General features: G+C 35.2%; 1 protein-coding gene across 1 annotated transcript; it reads right to left on the bottom strand.

The window, feature by feature from the left end:
• Nucleotides 1-631: 631 nt before the first annotated feature.
• On the bottom strand, nt 632-23,827 carry Cep350_0 (Centrosome-associated protein 350). The gene is made up of 7 exons (XM_011195098.3): nt 23,554-23,827; nt 22,545-23,485; nt 20,428-22,377; nt 20,144-20,370; nt 2,999-5,207; nt 2,735-2,930; nt 632-1,989 (listed from the first exon to the last, which is right to left on the bottom strand). Exons 1-7 carry the CDS (start codon nt 23,615-23,617, stop codon nt 1,412-1,414), a joined length of 6,165 nt encoding a protein of 2,054 aa, XP_011193400.1. The 5' UTR covers nt 23,618-23,827; the 3' UTR covers nt 632-1,411.
• Between the last annotated feature and the right edge of the window lie 2,951 nt (nt 23,828-26,778).

Genomic DNA, 26,778 nt, shown 5'->3' with positions numbered 1-26,778 from the left:
AGTTTTCGAGAGAAAGGTTTTGCGGAAGATTTATGGTCCCTTAAACATTGGCAACGGCAAATACCGAAGAAGATGGAATGATGGGCTGTATGTGTTATTCGACGACATAGACATAGTCCAGCGAATAAAAAGACAGCGGTTACGCTGGCTAGGTCGTGTTCTTCGAATGGACGAAAGTGCTCCAGCTCTGAAAGTGTTCGATGCGGTACCCGCTGGTGGAAGCCGAGGAAGAGGGAGGGCTCCACTCCGATGAAAGGACCTGTCTTCACTTGGTATTACCAATTGGCGCCAAACTGCCAAAAGAAGAGATGCGTGGCGCGCTTTTGTGGACTCGGCTATAAACGCGTAAGCGGTGTCTACGCCAGTCAAGAAGAAGAAGAAAACAATTCACCATAATTGGTTGGGTGAACGACCAATATTGGTGGCAACTCTTTGTTTGTTGTCGTCGATGTCAAAGCGACAATTTAGAATTTCGTCCCAGGAGAGATGACGCAGTTACAAACCAGGATGACGTAGTCAACTATCCCAAATAAATTTTATAATCATTGGAATTGCCTGGACTATCACCACTTAATTTGCTATTAAACGTAGCATCAGTTGTATATCATAAATCATCTGTATAACATAAATGTAGAATCTAATCAATATCGTCATTGTATTTACTCAATTCTGGCATACTTCAATATAAGATTAAAAAATACAAAGTTTTACAAATCATGTTGATTTGCATCAATCATTTTCAAATTTGCCGGCTATAACGTTTTCGTCTTTATGCGTAAGAATTTTTTCACTATATTGAAAAACTTACTAATTTTATGTACATATGCCTTAGCCACAAAAACGTGTGGCCGGGTCTGCTAGTAAATATATAAAATTATCTTGGCGAATTTTATTTCAGTATTATCATTCGTATAACGTCGTTGCAAAGAATATTACTTGTTTTCTCTCACTATTCGAGATCTCTTTTTACATTGCATAACAACATAAGGTGTTTTTTTCGAGGTATAAAATTGCATAGCTATGACTTTCCAAAAACAGCTATCAAGATCAGTTTGCCAAGAATGATTTACATAAACAAACAATAATGAAGGTGATCCGGACAAAATTACTACTTATAAAATATATTTAAAATAAAGTATCCATGTAATAATAATATTTGCATTACTTTTGAATAGTTATAGTTCTTTTTGTATTCCTTTACATGGGTCCTGTCATATATATTTTGATTAACATAAAGCTAAATTTTTTATATTTTAATATTTTGAGGTCTTTCTAGAAAAAAATTACTCAAATTTTGTAAGTTCTCATAGTATTGTAGAATATATTAAAAATTAATAGATAATTTTTATTTAACAACGCATTTCTAAAAATAAGTACAAAATCCGAATAAATTTCGGTTCTTCATTGCTAATTAAGCATCATGTATTAGAAGGTCTACACTGTTATTCGGTTGTTTTGACCCTGCTTCATGAGAACAACTGCTGACTCCATCACATGCATCTTCATCGTCTCTATATGTGATATCAACGGTCCCATTTTCTTCAATTAGAACTTCTTTTGCTATGCTAGTTAGGCATTTTCCAATCATCTCGCAAATGATTAAATCTACTACTTCATTTTCTTCCCGATGAAAGTTACACCATTTATCATCTTCGTCATACATTTCTTGGATTATAATTTTACCGATGTGATCACGATTTGCCCTTTGGCCATACACGGAATATATTGGTGTACGTCGTTTCAACGTTTTATCCATAGCCAGACATCGTCGAACTTCTTTGTATACGGACTCTTGAATACAGTGTAACCGATTTGGAGGATTGAAGAATGCCAATTGAGTATGGAAATTGACGGCATCTCCTTGGGTTAAAACCTCACTATGCTCGTCAAGATATTCACGGCAGATATCCAGTATAATGCGTTCGTAAATATTTGTTATTTTCTCATCCATCACTGTCGGCAATTTTTCACCGGTTTCATTAATATAATCTAAAATAAGAAAATACGAAATATAGTAATATTTTCACATAAACATTCATATAGTAGGATAGGATAGGTTAACGGGTTAGGTGGGTTTCAAAATTTCAAAATTTGAAAAAAAAAAATTATTGTCTTATTAAATATTGCAATATCTTCCAAAAATATCGTGTCAATCCGAGTGTTATTCTAAGATATATACCCTTTGGAAGTTCCATCCGTCAGGCCACGTCAGTACGAATAAAAAATTTAAACGCATTTAAATTATATTTATTATTATGAAGCGATTTTGTTCAAATTTTGCACACATCTTTGAAATAACATTATCTAGTTAATGAACGAAGAATTTTTTTTTTATATTGTTATTATAACTAGTTTTGTTCGAGCCAATATATGCCGAAAATTTGATCAAAAAAGTGAATTTTTTTGTTAAAACTCTGTCAAAAATACAAATTTCAATATTTTCCTTCGTTCATTAACTAGCATGTACTATAGAAAGATTTTTGGTATTATTATTATTATATGAGGTGCCAACAGCTGAGTTTTCGGAATTTTTGAATAAAAATTTCACAATATACTGTTTAAACATGTATCTTTGATACGCTGAATTGTTTAAATGAAATATATCATTGTATATATTAAAAAAAAATTAAAAAATAGCCTTGTTTTTAACCTCTGAAACCCACCTAACCCCTTAAAGGGTAGATCTCCGCAGATGCATATAGTAACATAAGATAAAATTCAAATGAATACCAACCAGTCTTAAGGAGTTCACAGTATAATTCATGTGTTCGTCGATAGCTTATTTCTCTAATCCTTTCCTCAGATGGAAATATAGTTGTCATTGGACTTCCGTGCGCAGGGGGTACATAAGGCGGTGGTGGTTTATTCGGAATTTCCCGGACGTACATATATGGTATAACAGTTGAATTATTGTCAAATTGCTTTGCTTTCTGCGAATTTATTAAATTTTAACTTCAGTTTTACAACTATTAATTAATTAAGAATCAAATATATGTACCTCAGGTTCGATTAGTATTTGTTGACAACGTCGTATTTCAAGTTCATTTATAATGTCAGGCATAAGTTGCGCTGAGCTCGATGCTGATGATCCTTTATTAGCGTCCTGAGCTTGGAGGCGCACATTATCTGCGAGAGTTGGGGGTGGTGAAGGGACTGGTATTTGTTCTGAATTAGACTGCTGCGCTGACGAATCCCTGGAATTTTCTGAATCACTAAATAAAACCGCTATATTTTTTTCCATATTATCTTTTTCATTCGGATCTAGATCTACGTTTTCACTGTCTGGATTGTTACTTTCATCTCCAGGCAAGGAAACATCCACAATACTTTCAAAATGAGGCAATGATAAATCATCTAATTGCGTTAGTTCGCCGGTGCTTTCAAAATCGTCTCCATATGACTTGGAAATCAAATTTTCATTCGTGGGTGCTTCAGATTCACACAATTTTGGCTCACTTATAAAGGTTTTCGAATTAAACGACTCTTGGTCGTTTAAAGTTTGGCTTTTAATTGAGTCCAAATTTGTGAATGAGATGCTGTTATTATTATCATTTCGAGATGAGTCTAAATTTGTACATGAACTATTACTGTTATTATTATCATTTGAAATTTTATCCGAATTTTGCTGAAAGCTGTTAAGAATTTCTTGTTGATTAGGAGAAACTTTGTATTCTTCATTATATGCTGTGCTGCGGCTCATAGTTTCCAGAACTACCGTTTCATTTTCCTTGCACGCATTTTTACAGCTCAATCCCGCTGTTGCAAACACAGGTTCGTTAGCAGATTTACTATTTTCATATGTTGTACTGCAGGTATTTAATGGTAACGGTAATGGAATATTGCTTTTTAAATCTTGTTTCGAAAGACTTTCAATCTGAGAGGTGGAAGACTTTTGACTAAATTCTGCGCATTGTCCTTTACATACGTTCACTGCTTCCTGTTTTCTATCTTGCGGTATACTCTCTTTAGAGAATAATACACCATCGGATAGACTTCGAACTAAACCAACATTTGGAATTGTGTTAGGGGCTGAACTTCTCATCTCTGACGTTATTTTTGTTAATAATATATTTGCTTCAGATAACGATTGCGTAACAGCCGAGCTAGGTGTAGCAGAGCCCGAACTGCGTTCATAGACGTGTTGAAATTTTTCTGCAGCAGTGCTTGGACTATAATTATCTGGTTGTAAAGAATTAGCGGATGTATCGTCCCATGTGTCAGCTTCTTTATCAGATTCAGAGCTGGTACACAATTTCAGAGATGGTACCAAAACTTGCTCTGGTTGTTTTTGCTGATTTGATAATACTGGTGATATATTCGAGTCGTAAGAAAATATACTTTTTTCTAGAAGCTCAGCAGCCAAGCGGCCCTCATTACGTGAAAAGTCTTTAAGCACTGCTACCTTTGCAGCCTCATAGAGATGTTCCAAATCTGTTTTTGAGAGTTTATAGTGTTTATCAGGTTCATATTTATCATATTGCTGTGAGGTGAGTCGACGCCACAATTTGTTCAACTTCGTGCCAGTGGTACGAACGCAATCAATTGCATCGGCCACAAATTCTTCTCCACTTCCTTCGTTACTTCCGGCAGTTGTATGCGTACTTGAAATGCTGTGTAATTCCTTTAAACTATTCTTAATTTCTTTTAAACGGCGCTGAACTTTTACGTGTGCATTATAGTTCCTAACGGAAAATGTGCCAACGTGATCTTGAGGCAAATCCTTTGTTTTGTCAGTGACAAGATGTTTAGATTGACTTTGAGTGTTATAGCTAAGTAGTTTGTTCTCCATTTGTAGAACTTCAGCTTCTTCTTGATCGAGTCGACGATGCCACTGCATCAATCGCTCAACATGCTTTCGACGACGTTGTAAATCTAATTCACGTTTCTCTAAAAGCTCCTCAAGTGAACGGGACGTTTCAAGGGTGTAATTAGCACGAACTACTGGTTCCGGTCGATCCACTTTTACATTAAAATTCTGTGTCGATAAACCTGTTGCATTGTTGCAAATGCTGCTAACTGAAGAAGATTGTGAAGGCGGCGGTTGCTTCTCATCCCGACCGATTTGCGGAGTTCTACGGCTAATTTTTGAGTTAGTTTTCTGAGGAGCCACACTCTTATCGCGCTTTCTTGACGTGGAAACGAATGCGTTCCTTTCACGGTTCGACGTTGACTCCGTTGAACTTGTTGTGGTAGTCGATTGCAGTAACCTGAAGCAAAATATTGTGTTAAAATATCTTATAATAAAGGTGGTATATTAATAGCATTTCCTAGGGGTGTTCTAATTTTATAAATACATATTAACATTTTAATTACACCCTTAAAACTCGGCGAGTTCCAGTTTCGGGTATAATTAAAAAAAATCAAACCAAATCGGAAAATATTTCAAACGAGATTATCATACTTTGATGAACAAACCCTAGTGAAATTTGACACCTTAGTAAATGTGATAAAAGCACATCCCTATTATTTATGTAAACATTTATAGGTATGGACTATCTATGTCACGTCTCTAGGTGGATTTTTATCTTCGCATTAAAGGGGAATGTAACGAAATGAGAGACTGATAAGAAAATATTTTAGATTAGCTACAATCAAGCACACAGACACTTGCTAAATTGAAATTAACCCTCTCATGCCCGAATTAAAATGGGCGGAGCTAACATTATTTTTAGGGCAGATATACAGTCATGTGAAAAATAATAGGGACACATGACACATGTCCCTATTATTTCGCACACTCAAAAACGATCTTACTTCACAAAATAATCAACATTTTTTCTTTGATAACGGTTCTTTAATTCACTTTGTTTTAAAATATAACAATTATTTTTATGTTTTTGAACACTTTTTGTATAACCACTTTAGAATAACTTTTTTTCGCGAAACCGATTTTGACAATTCCACTCTGCGGAAATCGACTACTGAATGAATACGTGCACAGCTCATAACAAAAAATGTAACTGTAAGCTTGCACAACACATAAGTCTGAAACAACCGCTAGTCAAAAAAATTTAAATAACGAGAATTAGAAGCCGGTAAGTACAATGTTGTCTATAGGCAACATTGGGCATGAAAGGGTTAATCTTATAACATATTTCGACTTTGGAATTGCAAAAATTTGGGCAAAATTAAAATCTTCATCTGTAGTTAAAACAATTCTTGACAACTCTTGAACTTTACTAAAAGATATGACGAAGCACGAAGAGTCAGATAATTCCTAGTTGGATATCAATTGCAATGAAGGTGGAATATATGTATATGTATATTTTCATTTGTTGACAATAACGGATATAATTAATTCGTGGTAGCCTTATTTCTTTAGCCTTCATAGGGGAGAGAGATTTTGCGATTTTGAGATTTTGTTTGCGGGTTGTTTATTAACTGATGCAAGCAAGGCATTATTCAGATAACCTAAAATTAGCGACACATCTCAATAGAGTTACATGTACGTGGGTTATAAAATGTAAGAACTTTTGTTTTTATTTCGGGATATAAAATTGCATTTTTGCTGTTCTCATATCTTAAGAGAATGTTCACCGAAAATACATTAGCGATGATTAACGGTGGCCTATTTCGAAGTAATAACAAAACAGTAACAAAATGGTATTGAATAGTTGGAAGATCGCTGTTAATGGGGTATATCATAGAAGATAACTATTTCGAATAATCATATCGAATGTTTTTAAGACACTAACTTTTCTGCTTTTCTGTTAAACCCATATCTTGAATGTATTTATATTCAATTATTTTACTAATTTTGACAACTGTTTAATGTTTGATGTACACACGACTAAAATATTTTTAGTTAATTTTAATTTTGTTTATTTTCTTTATCATAAATAATTGGAGATGTGGTGGAGCAGTGACATTTAAATTTGCGTGGTATTCATGACGATAACTGACTGCATGCTTTTATATAAAGGCACGCCGTATCAATAATAATTTAAATTCCAATATCGTCACTTGTGCACATCTATACATATGTACATACTCGTACAATACATGTGCCAATGAGGCTTATACAGATGTGTTTGCGCAAAAAGCAAAACATCTAGAGCAAATGAACAAAACATTCCATTGATTTCCAACTCTGCGTTGCTTTATGTTTTGAATTTATGAATATTAAATCGATTTATTCAAATTAAAGCAAAGATATGTACGTATAAACAGTAGTATAAAGGTAGTCAGTTTAAAAACCAGTTGAATTTATATTGAAATTAAGTTTTTACGAGAATAAAAATTACTTAATGGTTTCTAGAAAGATAACATGTTGCCCTTATGACGAATGAAGAATTTCAAGCATACTCTCTCTCTCTATGGGCTTTACAGCACAGTTTATACTTTGACAGAATATCGTTCAGTTTCGTAAGTCTTAGAAAATATTTTCAAATTAAAACATACACTAAGGTATCCGCATTATTTGAGCGGGTAAAAGCAAATTTACAACTGCAAACAAATTTTCAACGAGACTGTCCTCAGTGCTACTACACACGTTTTGTTATTTTTATTTTATTTTTTTACAGCACAAACACAATACTACACGGCTTCGAGGCCCTCGCGCAACTCACGACAGCGCTTTCCATGTTCAACGTCTTGCGCGAGCAATGCCAGCGATTTTGGATAATCAGAAACGAAACGTTGACGAATACATCCGAATACGAGTGTAGTAAGCGAATTCGTACACAAACATAGAAGAGATGTAAATATGAATGCCCCATTTCGATAAACAATTTATGAATGGATCTGGAGGATTTTCTATATTTTTAGTGATGCGCACCATCGTGTGTATACATATGTATGTATATATTTGCCCTATTCGTATACAGATACACTTATACTCACATATGTACGCATGTATAAATATGTAAAGTTTAAATAAAAATACATTTATAATTTGCCAAAACTATAGATAGAGAGGTAGATATTTACATATATACATATATGCACATAAATAAGAGTAACTGTTAAATTTTAGAGGCTCTTTTGAATTGAAATTTATTTTCGAAAAATTCGCATTTTGAGCGACTACATAGTAGAGTGTATGTACCAGCAGTGGTGATCACACATACCGCATACCAGGGGTTTCAATTAGACTATGGGAATGTAGTATGGAAAAGACTACCTCGCATTTTCACCATGTTTCCGCGATATTTAAAAGAAATAATCTCATATTCATTTCTCTTATTCGCTCTATTCCTTTTGATCATCCGACGAAACCATACGTGTTTTACTGCGCTCAACTTTAAATATATTCGTAACTATATATATTAACAAATAATATATTATATTTGTAAATAGGATTTACTCGTGTGTGAATAAAGTTTATTTAGATAAGTAAGTGGTTAAATAGTGTTTCATTTAATAACACCATAATCACCACATTGGTGATCCCGACGAAAATAAGTATAATCGACGCAAGACGTTTAAAAGCATAATTGCACAATATCATCAATCGACGTGATTTATGGACTAACCGCCACTTTGGAGAACTCGTGACTCCAATATTTGTACCATAACCTCTACATTGGTTATAATCTACATCTCTATACCATAACCTACATTGGTTACACCGATCGTCAAAGTAAAACCGGATTAAGAAGTTGAACTTGCATACCCACGCCACGCGGTTTGAGCTACAGAACACTAAAACCTACACATAACACCAGTACCAACTAGGTAAAGCAGTCACCATCGGAGGACTATTCCGAAGACAGGAAACCATCACAAACAACGTCTAACATCATTCGACCTATACAGTTTAATCCTGACAAGCCATCGCCCAAATCGAAGCACAATTTAGGATCCTGGGAGTGGTAAGAGACTCTGACAAATTAAACCATGCGGTTTCAATCCTCGATACGCGACATGCTGCAGAAGTGGAAGACATCATAGTTGACCCACCAATACCAACACCTTTCACTGTACTCAAAATGGCACTTATTAGCCGTTTTTCTAAATCGAAGGAAGCGAAGTTACAACAACTTCCTGATGGTGAGGAGATTGGCGATCGCACGCTATCACAATTCCTGCGCCGTCTCAAAGTGCTGGTTCCGGGAGTCGACGAAGATGTACTTAAGGCCAAATGTTTATCCGCTTTACCAAAGGACACTCGCGCCATATTAGCATTACAAACACATACAACGTTGGAAAATCTAGGCGCTAGTGCAGACAAGCTCCACGATCTCTTACCAGGTATGTACGTTTCATCAGTTTCCAAAACCACTACATTGGTTTCCAGAAGCACCAACAACAGTAACGACGTAGATATAGTCCAACAAATATCGGACTTAACCAAACAGTTAGTGGCCCTATCAGCCGTTATTAACAAACGGGAATCTAGGTCAAACACACGACAGCACAACTATCCGAGGTCACGTAGCCATTCCCAACAACGTCGGCTGAGCTCTAACGGGTTTTGTTACTACCATGCGAAATACGGTAAAAACGCTATACGGTGCAAAAAAGGTTGCACATTTTCGGGAAACGCACAAGAGAATCGCTAATGACTCAGCAAAATTCTCACCGTCTTAACATTAGAGATCGAACCTCAGGTACACAATATTTGGTGGATGCAGGTTCCGATCTGTCAGTTTTCCCAAAATAATGGTCGAGAAATACAACACCAACAAATGGCAAATGGCTCTATCATCCACACGTATGGAAAAAGGCTATTGTCACTCAATCTAGGACTTCGCAGTGATTTTTTGTGGCATTTTATCATCGCCGATGTTACGAAACCAATCGTTGGGGCTGACTTCCTGAATCACTTTGACTTACTAGTCAACCTCAACGGACACCAGTACGAAGCACGTCGTTTACCAAGCTGCACGCCAAGAGTTTGATAACATGATCAAACTGGGAATCGCTCGACCTTCGAACCGCCCATGGTCATCGCCATTACATCTTACAACAAAAAGCACTGGAGGATGGCGACCATGTGGGGACTACCGCAGTCTAAATGCTAGCACAATTCCAGATAAATACTCCGTACGCTGTATCGAAGATTTTACCGCTACACTACATGGAAAAAACATTTTTTCAACTATAGATTAGGTTCGCGCATTCAACCAAATCCCGGTCGCACTAGAAGACATTTCTAAAACGGCCATTTAACGCATTTTGGGCTATTTGAGTATCCTTATATGACCTTTGTTCTAAGAAACGCAGAACAAACGTTCCAAAGGTTCATCGATGAAGTAACACGAGATCTTCCATTTATATTCGTATATATCGATGACATCCTGGTAGCTTCAGCCAACGAGCACGAACATTTGCAATATCTTGAAATTTTATTTAACCGCCTTCAAGATTTTGGATTAGTCATCAATTCCACGTTATCGAATTTTGGTCTAACCGAGGTACAATTTTTGGGCCACACAGTCAACGAAAATGGTATCAGGCCATTAAAAGATAAGGTTAACGCTATCCTAAGTATTGAATTTCCTACTACTATCAAAAGTTTACGAAGATTTCGTGGTACAATAAATTTCTACAGGAAATTTATCAAACAAGCGGCCGAAATTCTAGTACCACTAAACTCATTGCTGGAAGGACTAAAAGTAAAAAACTCGCAAAGGATAGAATGCACCAAAGAACATCAAACGTCGTTCAACAAAGCTAAGCAAGCTCTAACTGAAACAACATTACTGGTGCATCCAGATTCAAGCACACAATGGGCCATTTTAACAGATGCCTCCCAACACGGCATAGGCTCTGTTCTACAGCAATATGTCAATAAAACTGGGCAACCATTTGCATTCTTCAGTGAAAAGCTACCAACATCAATACAAAAACTATCTACATATGATCGCGAACTGCATGCAATATTCGAAGCCGTAAAATATTTTCGACACATTTTCGAAGGACGTTACGTAATCGTCTTTACTGACCATAAGTCACTACAGTGTTCTTTCCAACAACGCACAGAACGAAAATGCCTCCAACACGGCATAGGCGCTATTCTACAGCAATATGTCAATAAAACTGGGCAACCATTGGCATTCTTCTGTAAAAAGCTACCACCATCAATACAAAAACTATCTACATATGATCGCGAACTGCATGCAATATTCGAAGCCGTAAAATATTTTCGACACATTTTCGAAGGGCGTTATGTAATCGTCTTTACTGACCATAAGTCACTACCGCGTTCTTTCCAACAACGCACAGAACGAGCCTCGCCTTGGCAGATCCGTCGTTTGGATTTCATCAGTCAATTTATTTCGGATATCAGACACATTTCAGGACACCAAAACATTGTTGCAGATACGCTTTCCCGCGTCAACGCGATTTCTGAATCAGTCACCACGCAAAGTTTAGCAATTGCACAACACCACGACACAGAATGGTAACAACTACTGAGCGATCCGTCAACATCACTTTTACTGCAGAAAATACAGACAGAGGCCAATGAACCAGTCTTGTACTGTAATATTACTACTGGATCTATACGACCATACGTACCAGTATTTGAACAAACGATTTGTTTGGCCGTCTATAAACAAAGACTGACACATGGGCAAAAGCTTGCATCGACTGTCAACGTAACAAAATACAACGACACGTTTCAACGCCTATCGCTACTGTTCAAGCCCCCTTACAACGATTTGAGCACATACATATAGACTTGGTTTCTCTACCATATTCTAAATGATTTAATCAATGCCTAAAGATTATACCTTTGGAAAACGGAACAGCAGATACAGTAGCCCGAGCACTACTCAGCCACTGGATTGCTCGGTACGGTGTACCAAAACGAATCCCATCAGATCAAGGACGTCAATTTGAGTCCTAACTGTTTAACTCACTGTCACAGATCCTTGGCATTAAATATCTAAGGACTTCTCCATATCATCCGCAATCAAATGCGTTAGTCGAACGTTTTCATCGTCAACTCAAATCTGCATTCCTCTGTCATCGCGAAACTTGGTTGGACGCTCTACCAGTTGTACTACTTGGTATTCGAACAGCATAGGAAGAAGACATGGGCACAACACCAGCCGAACTCGTATATGGTGAACCAATACGTTTGCCTGGAGAATTCATCGATCCTACAAACAAACAAATAACTACCGCCGAACTACTGCAGAATTTAAACAATCATTTCAAGAATCTCGCACCTGCAGAAATGTCAAGACATGGAAAGAGATCAATATTTTATTTTAAAGAGTTAAACACCTGTTCTCATGTTTTGGTAAAAAATGATCATATTGAAATTTCATTCTCATCGCCCTACGAAGGACCGTTCAAAGTCCCGCCCCGACATCTATTTCAGTGGATAGACTTAAACCAGTATACGTACCTGATAACGACATAAACGAATTGGAATCCTCCACAAAAAATTCATCATACTAATCTTAAAGTAATGTTTAGTAATAAGATCACTTATATTCCAATATAATTCGTAAAATTTAAAATTCTTCTTAAAAATAATAAATTTTTTTTACTGTACTGCAGCGACTAGCATCTCTCCTAATTGTAATAGATAAATTAAATAACTTTTCTTAATATTGTAATTAACTCCTTTCTGGTAACACTGCATTCAGCAACTAAAATATTTAGTCCCGTTACAATATTAATCACCTCATATTCATTTCCCTTATTCGCTCTATTGCTTTTGATCATCCGACGAAACCATACGTGTTCTACTGCGCTCAACTTCAAATATATTCGTAACTATATGTATTAACAAATAATATATTATACTTGTAAATAGGATTTACTCGTGTGTGAATAAAGTTTACTTAAATAAGTAAGTGGTTAAATAGTGTTTCATTTAATAACACCATTACCACCACATATACATAAAATTAGTAAATTTTCCAATACAGTGAAAAAATTATTACGCATAAAGATGAAAATGATTGATATACATTATTGTAAATCTTTATTAAGCGTAAATTATCATAATTTGTTAAACTTTGAATTTTTTAAATGTATATTGAAGTATGTAACAATTGAGGATATTTCATAGTTAGCTCAATCATGGCTGCGGTGACGATATTGATTATCATAGCGAGTCTTGTTCTATTGCAAAGTCTAGGCTGATTTACGTTACGCAGCATGTTGACAACGCACACTACTTTTAATTGCAAGTGAGTGGGGATAGTCTAGCAATTTTAAATAGCCTGTGGGATAATTGAATACGTCATCCTGGTTTGTAGCTGTGTCAAATCTCCTGGATCGAAATTCTAAATTGTTTTTTACCACCAATATAGGTCAGGAAAAACACGATGAATAAGCTTCTCTTTCGAGTCAGTGAAGTGACAGAAATCTGTTGGAAATGTTATTAATCCATCAAGGTGTCAACTGCGACCCTACTATTCTCAACTTCTACTTCTACAATCGCAATTTGATATTGTTGCAAAACACTCGTATGTTAATTGTTAATTGACAATTCTTCATGTGTCGCAACAAATTTGATGATTTTAGGCACGCGATTAGTTTCAATTGGAATAATTGGAAGAGTCTGGCATAAATCACCTGCCAACAGAATCATTCGACCAAAAACGTTTTGGATGTCGCTTAAATCTTTTAAAGTCCTGTGTTATGCGCTTAGCAACACATTTTGCGATTCATTTTTTTATTATAGACTAGCAGACCCGGCCACACGTTTTTGTGGCTAAGGTATACATTAAATTCGTAAATTTTTCAATGCAGAGAAAAAATTCTTACGCATAAAGACGAAAACGTTATAACCGATTTTAAAATGATTAATAGACATTATTGTAGATCTGTATTAAGCGTAAATCATCATAATTTGTAAAACTTTGATTTTTTAAATTGTATATTGAAGAAAGTAACAAATGACCAAATTTCATAGTTGGCTTTATCTTGGTGACTTTGGTGACGATATTGATTACCTTCTTCACAGCCAGTCTTGTTCTATTGCGAAGTCGAGGTTGATTTATGTTACGCAGCATTATGACAACTCACACTACTTTTAATTGCAAGTGAGTGGGGATAGTCCAGCAATTTTAAATATTCTGTTGGATAATTAAATACGTCATCATGGTTTGTGGCTGTGTCAAATCTCCTTGAACGAAATTCTAAATTGTCGCATTAAGATCAAAGAGATCCTTGTTATTTTTACCACCAATATAGGTAATTCAAGCAGTCATTTATGGTTATCATATTGTGGTTTCATGTCAGGAAAAACACGATGAATAAGCTTCTCCTTCGAGTCAATGAAGTGACAGAAATATGTTGGAAATGTTATTAATCCATTGAGGTGTCAACTGGGACCCTACCATTTCCAACTGCTTCTACAATCGTAATTAGATTTGATTCGATTCTTTATATGTCGCCACAAATTCGAAGATTTTAGGTATGCGATTATCCAGGAATAATTGGAAGAGCCTGGCGTAAATCACCTGCCAACAGAATCATGGCTCTACCAAAAATTTTTTGGCTGTCGCGTAAATCCATTGAAATCCTGCGCAGTGCCTCCAGCGACTTCTTGAATATCTGGATAATCTTCGCTATTGCGTTACTTTTGTCGATTTTGCAGACTGGTGTTTCGTCGATTTGCAATTTAGAAGTAATTTCAAGGCGGAATGTGCCGTTGGTTTGCCTACTAACAGATGCCAAGTTGCCCCTATTCCCGTTATCCTTAGTGGTGAAAATGAGAGAAATTGGTTCAGGAATTACATCAGCCCTTATATACTGTATATGATGATTTTTTTATTGGACTTTATGCCGAATATATAGGTCAAATTGTGTGTTTTCTTAAAAATATTAATGCACGGTTGCACCCGAACATAGCATTTCCTTATAGGTTACAAATTGTTTAGGGCTATCGACACAACCTTATACAATTAAACACTGACAAAAATATTTGAACAAAGCAACAATATTTTTTTTCATATTTTTGTTGTCAACTCGAATAAAATTCTCTTATTATTATCTTTATCGCAATTTTTCCATATTTAATTACTTTCTAATATTTTCCTGGCCGATTCACCGTCAGCCGTTCTCGACGTTTTGCGAGACTCACGAACAGAGCAATTAATTTTACATATATCTATAGATTAGAATTTGTTTGTATGAGACATTAGAAAAGTGTGGATTTTAGACTTTTTTAGGACATTTTTTTAATTTTTCTCTCCGTAAGAAGATCTTTATACTTCAAGGAATATTGTAAAAAAGAATTAGCGAAATCGGTTCAGCTCACGAGTTATGCGCTTAGCAACACATTTTGCGATTCATTTTTATATTATAGAATTACGATTTTTTAAAGAAATGTTTCATTTAGGTTTTCACTGAATTTTGATACTTATTCATTTCATTTGGATACCTCAGCTTGACCATTGAAAATAATAATTTATTGGAAAATGTATACATTGAACAATGAGACATTTCAATTTTGCAACGTTATATTATTATATATAAAATTATAATGCAAATAATGTTTAAAGTGTCAATAAAAACATCTTACACTGTTATCTGTAACCTGATGTGAGATATTTGTTACGCGCTAACACATATACAGTTTTTGTGATGATAACTATGTGTTCTCCAGTATCTAATTTTTTATCTCGCAATGTTATATTTAAAGTCCCTTTTTAAATAAGCCATTTGTCTATACGCTTATTATTGACAACACCACAGAACTACTTTTCCTCACAAACTAGTAATTCTTATCAATCACACTTACTGAAGAAATTTATTTCTGTAACGTCGTGTGAAAATCAGTAAATCGGATGATAATTAAGTCCATCTTGCATGCAAATGTTTATATTATTCTAATTGTCTTTATCATGAAATACCGGTCAATCTGTGAATTATCGTAATAATATATCATAATTACAGTTTAATCATACAACATTAAATGGAATCAATTAACGCCTTCCCCAGATACCAGGATTTTATAGATTTTCGGTTGATTTTATACCGTAGACCGTCACTAAACCTTCGGTTTTTCTATTCATTCCATATGTTCATACAAATGTGAACCGTTATACTTATTATTACGTAATATAATTGCGTAGAAAACAACAACTCATTTTCGGTGGTTAATTTTTGAAATGCATTGGTTATCTTTGTACACCTGTGAAAGTTACAATACTAATTGCATATCCTAGGATTAGTATTTCTTGAAATTAATTATGCTACATATGTTCACATACTTTCTTACATATGATTACACCGTACCGTGTCTACTGGGTATTAGACAAAACTAATTTCTTCCGGGAGATTCAGTCATATGTAAAAATAATTGATTCTCCAATTTTCGAAGTTAGCCTCCAAAATCGAAATATTTGTATTCGAAGTTCGTAAAAAGGACTTTAAAAAGAATATCATCAATTACGGGATATAGCTACTAACAATCCAAAATATAGATAAAATCTTAAATTTCTCACTGGCTAACTCAATGGCTTTTTTGTCAAGCTTATATGACAGATGCTATGAAGAGTCAAAGTTGGAAAACAATAAATAAATAAGTATACATCGAAAACTACTGGCCCCTTTTAATATTTTACAATTTTTTTACTTATGACTCAAACTCCTGGAAAAATGTTAAAAAGTTGAATCAAATAAGTCTTTCCAAAGGGTGCTACTATGGGTTGAGTAGGTAATTGAAAAGTAAAGGCCTCTTTCAATTTCAAAGAATCAAAACGAAACTTTCCAAGTCACTCATTATTCCTCACCTGCGCCGTTAGTCAAAACCAGCGCCGTTAGTTCTGCTTTTTCCCGCCTGGATAGGGAAGCGAAGCCAATGGGTCTGGTGGTGAACGAGGACAAGACGAAATATCTCCTGTCATCAAACAAACAGTCAGCGCATTCGCGTCTCGGCTCCCACGTCACTGTTGACAGTCATAACTTTGAAGTTGTAGATAATTCCGTATACCTAGACACCAGCATCAACACCGATAATAATGTCAGCCTTGAAATCCAACGCAGAATCACTCTTGCCAACAGGCTATGGACTAAGTAGGCAATTGAAAAGTAAAGGCCTCTCTCGACGAACAAAAATTTAACTCTACAAGTCCCTCATCATTCCCGTCCTACTTTATGGTGCAGAAGCGTGGACGGTGTCAACATCCGATGAGACGGCACTAGGAGTTTTCGAGAGAAAGGTTTTGCGGAAGATTTATGGTCCCTTAAACATTGGCAACGGCGAATACAGCAGAAGATGGAATGATGAGCTGTATGTGTTATTCGACGACATAGACATAGTCCAGCGAATAAAAAGACAGCGGCTACGCTGGCTACGTCATGTTGTTCGAATGGACGAAAGTGCCCAAGCTCTGAAAGTTTTCGATGCAGTACCCGCTGGTGGAAGTCGAGGAAGAGGGAGGCCTCCACTCCGATGAAAGGACCAGGTGGAGAAGAACCTGTCTTCACTTGGTATTACCAATTGGCACCAAACTGCCAAAAGGAGAGATGCGTGGCGCGCTGTTGTGGACTCGTCTATAACCGCGTAAGCTGTGTCTACGCCAGTCAAGAAGAAGGATTTATGGTGCAGAAGAGTGGACGATGTCAACATCCGATGAGATGACACTAACAGTTTTCGAGACTAAGGTTTTGTGCTTTGAACATTGGCAACGGCGAATACCGCAGACGATAGAACGATGTGCTGTATGAGTTGTTCGACGACATTGACATAGTTCAACGAATAAGAAGCAGAGGAAGAAGAAGACCTCCACATCATTGGTAAAACTGTCTACGCCAGTAAAGAAAATTAAGTATTGACCTAATTTTGCTTATTGTTGGCACGATATTTTAGGTAAAAATTAGCCACAAGCACTGACGTCCTCATATCCGTTATCTTGAACTTTGAAAGGTTATAACTCGATTTCGGTGTCAAAATAATAATGGGTGTCCCCGTATATTAATTTAATATTTTATTCTTCTTTTGAAAATATTTGGGTTTTAATAGTTCTTAGAAATTATTGAATTATTAAAACTTAACAATGTAATGGGTAGAGAACTTTATTTTGCTCAATGTAATCTTGATGCTTCCTGATATTTTAAACCACCATTCGATTTATCAAATTTTCTGGTCGTAACTGAGCGTCAAGTATTCGAAGCGGGTTGAATATTTTCAATCCTAACGATATTTTTGGCCTAAAGCATTTTGGAAACATAAAGTTTCCAATAATTCTGAATGAGACTATTTTATTAAGCCAGTAAAACAAGGACTAGGTTCGGGTGTAACCGAATATGTTATTCTCTGCCTATTTACTTGTTTACTATTTACAATTACATTATATTCTAGATTATACACTCATTTAATTTTGCTAAATCAGTTCCAATATGAACTGATATATACTGTATTAAGCCAACAGGAAGTTTGAAAATTATAATATTAGGTATATGGGGCTAGAGGAAGTATTGTCCCGACTTTAACCATTGTGGCACAGAGGAACATTGTTATAAGGAAAATATATCTTCTGAATTTCTATAGAATATATACAAAATTTACAGCTATTTTCGGTAAAAATATAGTCCAATTGATAATACACCTGGGCATACTACTAATTTTTCCGAACTATCTGATGATGTCATGATTGAGTACCTTCCGAAAATTACAGCTCATATCGAACCAATGGATATAAAAGATGCTGCTAACAACATCGATGAATCTAGGAAGGAATGGCATGAATGTGTAAAATATATAATCATGATGTCAAGGATTTATTATGTACAAAACTTGGTTGAAATTTGACGAGTAGTTCCTGAGATATGATTTTTAACCCATAACTGATTATCCGATTGTATCAAGTTGCACGCCATACAAAGGGAAATTCTTTTAGTAAGTCCGGTTGATATTGCATTAAACGTTTGCGAGATATATACAAAAAATCTATTAGGAGGTGGCTCATATTCATTTTTAATTTTATATCATAATTTGTCACTTAGTTATAGAATTTCATTAATGGCATTTTGTGGGTGTGGCGATTCGCCTATCTGCAATACCAACTGCCGCAGTGTGCCAAGGAACATGTGTAGCATGTTTCATAAAGATATCTTAATTTTTACTCAAGTTATCGTTTGCACGGACAGACAGACATCCGAATTTCAACACGACTCGCCATGTGGACAAAACTTGTATACTCTGTGCAACAAGTTGCGAGAGTATAATAATAAATGCACAATTACGAAAATGTCGATTACACATTTCGATAGTTTCGCTGTCAGAACTTTATGTTCTTAACTACATACTTTACAAGGGGTTTCAACCCGGTTTTTGAACTGAATCACAACTTTTTGCGAGCTTTGGACCGAAACGAAAACCGCTCAAAAACATGATTCGGTTCGGTTCAAAATGAAAAACCCCAATAAACATTTTCAACATAAATAATACACGACTTGCTTAAATAGACTACCCCTTATGGTAAACCGCTGTGAATTGGTTTGATGCCATTTGGTATGTTGTTCTCTTTAAAAGCTTGGTACATTGTTAAAAGCGATTAATTACTTTTTTTTCTAATTAACGCAGCAAAGTAGTGATGAATATTGAACATGAATTCGATCTAAATTACGAAGTTTGTTATTTTCGTATACACGTATGAATATACACTGGTTTTCTCATATCTTCTTTACTGGCGTAGACACAGCTTTTGTGAATAGCCGAGTTAACAACAGCCGAACGTGTTTTATTCGCCGTTGCCAATGTTAAAGTTAAATGTTTGTTTTATAATATCACATCATATAAAAAGCTGAACCATTTGAACCGATACAAGTTTTTTCTAAAGGCAGAACCACTGAACCGAAACATCGAATTTCACAGTGGTTTTCAGCTCTTTTCTTTACATATAAATTTATGAAATTATCAAATTATGATATAAACAATTGAATCAATACCGTGGTTTTGGTATAAATTTAAAATTCTGATGTTATCTAACTAAATGTAACTGTGCAAATGTCCCAAAAGCAAATGATATTTAAAATGTTTTAATATTGCTACGATTGGTCCACTGTCCCCTCAGCCACCCTATGTCAAAGTTTACAGTCGTGGATGTTGCAATGATCTTAAAACTCTAAAAGTCACAAATAATTTGGTGACAGTTTAGACTTTTGCTTTTGTAATGGAATTATAATCTGGACATACATATATGCGTCAGTTTCTCAGTTTTACCAGTATACTCTTTATATAATACATGTATCCCTTGAATTTTTATAAAATGTTCACTTTTACCTTTTGATTTCTTCACGCTCTTTTTCCATTTTCAGCAAAATTCCACGTTGCTTCTTTTTAATGGCCGCAATTTGTATAAGTAAACCCTTTGATTTGCAGCGCTCCTTTTGAACTTCTAACCAAGCAATTTGACCTTTTGTTCGATCGAATAAAGCCTTTTCCCGCATTTTTAATAAGGCTGCCAAATGCTCAGATTTTGTGGTTTCATTTCTTATTAACTTTTCATACTAAATAAATAAAAATTAAATATTCGTCCTTATTTACATTTGTGTGTAAATACTAACCATTCCCACATTTGTGTAGCTACAAGTTGAGTCAGAAAAACTGTCGTTGTTTGCGGAACCCAACGAAATTTCCAGATTGGAGTGATCAAACATTTCTAAAATTTTGTGACTTGAAGTTAAATTTTTAGACAATAGGTGTACATTTTCCTTTTCAGTCTTAGATTTAATAATTTCCGTTATATTAGAAGGAATTTCGCAAGCATATTCCTCAGAAGTATTCGTTGAAATTAGAGTTTCAGTTAAATGTTCTGCGCGTTCAGACTTTTCTTGTTTTAATATTTCAAACATTTTGTATATCCCGTTAAATGAACATGTTTCAGACCCCTCATGATATTCTTTACTCAATCCATATTTTTGCGAACTTATGCATCTCTCCTTTGATTTTTCTATTTTGCGCAATCGGTCCATTTCTTGCTGAGATTCTATGTTTTTTGAAACTTTCATCGACTCATTTGAATTGTAAGAATATTTACTAATATTTTTCGAGTGTTTGGAGATTTGCTTATCTCCATAATCAAGCTCGAGGTTTTCTTTTTCAGAATAAGTTTCGATATGAGCATCAAGCAATTCAATTTCATTATGTAGCTCCAAAGAACTATTATAGGTTTGATGACTAGAGCATTTCTCAAAATCTGTGGTATACTCATAAACTTCGCTTGGATTGTTCTTTTCTGTATGTACCGAGCCACAAATTTCATGAGATTTATTAATAGTTGTTTTAAGCCGATCATTTACTTCAATAACTTGTGACAAACTGCGATTAAAGTCGTTTAGAAGTTTATTGAAGTCGATATCATTTGTTGTGCTCTTGTTATGAGACAAGACGTTCTCCATTTTGCAGGAAGCTTGTGAATCTCCCCTGTTAGGGTTTACATGTTTCGCTGCAATTGCTTTTTTCAATTTCTTGTTTGACATTATTGTCAAGTTTTCTACACGTTCTAGGGAGAGGGGACTAATGGTTCCCTGCAGTTCTTCGAATTTGCTTTTACCGATTACTTTTCTTTGGCGAATATTTCGCTCAGGGCTATTAAATATTGAACTGGAAATTGTAGTGTCATCTTCCGATGCCTGAGCCGAGGCTTTAGATTTCGCATAAGTTAGTGGAATACTATTTGATTTTTTTGATGATGTTTTCGATTGATTAGTTGAAGAATGAAGCAATTGCACTGAAATTGAGCTAAGGTTCGAGTTGAATTCAGATTGAGATTGCAGAAGATGTATATTAGAGACGCTGCAATTTGTATAATCTTTTCGCTCTGGGTCTATCTTAATAGTTTCAATTAATTTCCCTGTATATTTACTTTCTGCAGCATGTGGTTTTTTAACAATTGGTTGAGTTTTAAAAGCGTAATTTCTTGATGAAAACGATTCACCAGAAGTTTCAGTATTAACAGTTTTTTGAAATTTCGTATCGGTTTGATTAACGGGTCTTACATCGGCAAGGGCTTCGAGTTTGCGTCTTACAGCCATTATGAAATTGTATGGATAGATCTGTACCGCACTTGGCTTCAGCCAGTATGGCAGATCATTAAGAGTAATATTATTGGAACAAGTTTCAATCTTTGATTGGATTTCGTCGCAACCTTTCTTGATGGAATCAACTTCATTTCCTTTCGACTGTTTAGATTTTTTGAGTTCATCCCTTTGCGAATTTTGTAATGTAACAGTTGCGGGCTTACGATATGTAAATTCCACTGGAATGACTTCTCGATCTTTTCCTTTGATTTCATCATTACTAGTTGTTTTTGGAATCAGTGGTACTGAATGGCTTAATTTGGGTGTCATCATTTCTAAAGCAATATTTTCCTTGTCAAAGTTAAATTCTCTTATAGCACTAAATGAGTGATCTTTAGTTTCTGGTTTGCGTAATAATCCAATTCGCTTCTCAGGGAGTTTCAAATTCGCTATTTCCTCCAATGCTTCGGGAATTATCGAAATATTGCCTTCTGTCTGTAAAAATAAAATAAAAAAGTTTTTCAAACCACTCTCATAGTAAATTATGTTTAGAGTATACACATTGATTTTGTTTATGGTTAATTTGGGCTTTTCTTATCATCTCATTTCAACAAATACTCTTTCGATAATTCACCCATTTCATCGTATGTAATCAAACTTACCTTCACATTTTGTATTACTTTATTAATATTTGTTACTACGTTTCTTGTTTTTAATTCGGGATCAAAGTTTTTATCTTCTATTGTTTCTCCACTATCTTTTACCGTAGCGTTTATTTCTTTACAAAAGTCAGGATCAATCATAATTTCTTTTGCTTTTATTTCACCTAGAGAAATCTTTTGATTACTATGTCCAGTGGAGGCATTATTTTTCTTATTAACATTTTTAGTAATTATTGCTCGAGAATTTTTACGAAGTTCTTCAAGCCTTAGTTTTATTTGTTCCTTTTCTAAGGTATTTTTTTCACCCTTAGCTTCTATAGGCGTAGACAATTGTTGAGATCGTCTTTTTCGTTTTTGATCTTGTAAAAACTTTCGAGCTTCTTCAACGTTGTAAGATTTTCTTTTAACTTTTTGTGAAACTGTAGGAAGATGTTCATGCGAACTGGTGTCCGGCGGATTACTTGACTTTGATCTTACTATAGATCCCACCCTCGTCTTTGAACGACGTTCTGATTGCGTACAAGGCTTATAATCCATTTCCGTTCTACATCTACGAAACATTTTGCCATGTTTACTAGTACTACTATCCGCTTTATTTTCTAATGTATCGCTTTCATTTAATTTTGATTTCTCTACCGATTTATTATTTATAATTTCGGTTAAATATGTGTTAAGATTTTTAAATTCTTGATCACGCTCCTCTTTCATTTTAACAAAATCAACGCCAGTATTATCATTTGGACATATTTTTCTTGTTTCAAGTTCAGTTGAGTTAATTACTTGTCTTGATGCTGGTTCTGTAAAATCATCTTCTTGTTTTTTAGGAGACTCCTTTGGTTTATTTTTCTTTGTTGGAGTTCTTGAAGTGCTTGTATAAGAAATTTTAGCAATTTGTGTTTTTATTTGTCTTGGGCTTGCTGCTATATGATGTATCACATTTTCTAAAAGTAAACAATACTTTTGTAAGTACAACAATAAAAATGTGTGTAACAATAAGTTAATAGTATACCAGAAGTATCAAATTTTTTAACTGAGTCCTCAGATTTCTTCCAAACCGGTTGGTGATCCCTCATTATGTGTTTCCTTTTTGATATATTAGATTTTTAGTATCCGAAATGGAAATATATATTATTTATTTTTAATTAAATGTAATACAAAACACACTTCTATAAAATTTGTTCATCATAAACAACAAAGTTAAAATTAACAAATAATAATAATAAACAACACGAAAAACACGTAAAACCCAAACGCAACAAACTAGAATATTGTCAAAGATGACATGATACGAAACTCTCTCATTTTTCCTCAAACCGAATTCCCTGATCTCTCATTTTAAGTTGGTAGCAATGCGAGTTGAAGGAATTTTTGACAGAAAAGGCGGGATGCCAGAAGTAATACCGATAAAAGTATATGACAAAATCAGTGCGAAATATAATTTTAGGGAAATACACTGATAATATTAAACTGTGTGAAACTATTATTTTTGCTATTATTTGTTACAAATGATATCTAATATATCAAGTGACATCATTATATTTAATATATTATATATTTTATGTTAATAAATTAATATATTTTGTTGCATGAATTTATAAAAAATCATGTTTTTATTTTCTTAATTATTTATAATTAGTATATAAATATATTTAAGTTAGTATATATATGATATAGGTCTAATAGGGAACAGAGCATTTAAAAATAATATCTAAAAGTTAAAATACCCAAAAGTTATTTCTAAAATGCCCAATTTATTTTTTTACATAGTGGGATCATTGTCAAATGTTATAAAAAATGTGGATTTTTACAGCGCTCTCTCAGAATAAAGAGTTTCGTATCATGTCATCTTTGATATTGTGACGAAAATGGCACCAGAACGAACTTGAATTGACTATCGAAATCGATAACTTGCCAGATGTAACTAGACATCGATATTCGTAGTTGCCAGAATGTTCGAGTGGCAAAGTATCGCTTACGATCGGCTATATAAGGGCTGCCGGACTGGCAGCAAGACACAGTACTAATAAAAGAGTTGTCGGGTAAAGTGTAAACAAGTTATAAGTTAGAGTTGTAAAGTAGACCCAGCAAATCATGGGTACTGAAACTCCAACACATTCAAAGAAGTTTTAATAACACCACTACATACACACATATGCAACAATGGGCAAAATGTGCATAACCATTTGCCTCAACTTTTCTCTCGTACAGCACCCTGAATGATAGAAAGAAACAACCAAAGTTCTCGTGTTTGAACAAGTCTTGCTTTGAGCTATTCATGGCTGCTTGTGAAGTATTATTTTCCGTGTTTTATTTAAATCAGTGATTTGCAGCCTAATGAAAGTTTAAATTATTGAAGCACGCATTTTAAAATAAGTAAAACGTAAAATAAAAGTTTTCTAAAGCCAAAATATGGAATTGAAGAGGGTGATACAGTAATACTTCATTGCACTGTCAATTCGAAGCACGCAATAGAAGCTACGCTAACAATGGTCAACATCAAGGGCGAAACCATTGATTACGTAAATAATTGTTGAATATAATAATATTATCTTGCCTTAAATTCTAATTAATTTTCCATACAGATATTTCAAACCTTATGGCGCGTTAAAGGTACGCAAACTTATTTGTATCACTTATCGTAGCAGTGTGGAACTTTCGAAGCGATGGAATATGTGCTGCAAGCAAATCCAGAACTATGGATGAACACGCTGCTACATGGAACACAAATCATTTACACACCAGATATTAGGTTTAATGTCACTTTTTTACGTGCAATTAAACCTTTTGGTCGACACAAGCACGGGAAGAATTGGAACGACATGGTTTAGGTGATTTTGTAACCGTTTATCATCGCGACGTGTGTCAACTGGGTTTTGCCAATGAACTAGAGGGCAAAGCAGTTGCAGTATTTTTGGACCTACCGGCACCTTAGTTGGCCGTTCCATTAACAACTGAAACATAGAAATCAGAGGGTAAATTTAAGTGAATGTTTGTGATCTTAAAAAGAAAAAATTAAATTAAAAAATTAGGAGGACTCTTTTGATTCATTTTCACCTTGTATTGAGGAATCATAACGTTGTTGTATCACTTTACAAGGACATGGATTCACCGAAATTAGTTCAATGGAAAAACTACAGCAAGATCATGGATGTTATGACTAGAATGTTGCCCGTGCTAGACTTAGAATTCCTGAAACATAAGGTAATTATTACCAACTTTTATGTTGTAAAAATTCAAATTTTACTTTACATTTTATAGAAACCTTACTCCCAGAAATTACATGAATCTTCTTCTTCCTGACTGGCGTAGACACCGCTTACGCGGTTATAGCCGAGTCCAAAACAGCGCGCCACGTATCCCTCCTTCTGGCAGTTTGCGCCAATTGGTTATACCAAGCGAAGCCAGGTCCCTCTCCACCTGGTGCTTCCATCGGAGTGGAGGCCTCCCTCTTCCTCGGCTTCCACCAGCGGCTACTGCATCGAACACTTTCAGAGCTGGAGTACTTTTGTCCATTCGAACAACATGACCTAGCCAGCTTAGCCGCTGTCTTTTTATTCGCTGGACTTTGTCTATGTCGTCGAATAACACATACAGCCCATCATTCCATCTTCTTGGGTATTCGCCGTTGGCAATGTTTAAGGCACTAAAAATCTTCCGCAAAACCTTTCTCTCGAAAACTCCTAGTGCCGTCTCATCGGATGTTGACATCGTCCACGCTTCTGCACCGTATAGCAGGACGGGAATGATGAGATACTTGTACAGTTTGGCTTTTGTTCGTCGAGAGAGGACTTTACTTTTCAATTGCCTACTTACTCCATAGTAGCACCTGTTGATTCTGCGTTGGATTTCCAGGCTGACATTGTTATTGCTGTTAATGCTGGTTCCCAGGTAGACGAAATTATCTACAACTTCAAAGTTATGACTGTCAACAGTGACGTCACCACCAGACCCATACGCTTCGCTTCCTTATCCAGTCTGGAAAAAGCAGAACTAGCGGCGTTGTTTCCAATGATATCGATATCATCGGCGTACGCCAGTTGCTGTACACTCTTATAGAAGATTTATCCAGCATCAGGTTAAAGAAATCACACGAGAGTGAGTTACAATATTGTAACGGATTTCCAAAATCTGTCGTTTACTCTAAAACTCTACCCTGAGTTCGATCACTGGATTGTCAAATAAAAGTCACACTTTAATGGCTACACACTAATCTTTATTTCTAATTCCTTATAAC

The sequence above is a fragment of the Zeugodacus cucurbitae genome, chromosome 6, assembly GCF_028554725.1.
Source record: "Zeugodacus cucurbitae isolate PBARC_wt_2022May chromosome 6, idZeuCucr1.2, whole genome shotgun sequence".
Lineage (NCBI taxonomy): Eukaryota > Metazoa > Arthropoda > Insecta > Diptera > Tephritidae > Zeugodacus > Zeugodacus cucurbitae.
Note: the sequence above shows the minus strand (reverse complement) of the source record. Positions and strands in the feature narration are given on the sequence as shown.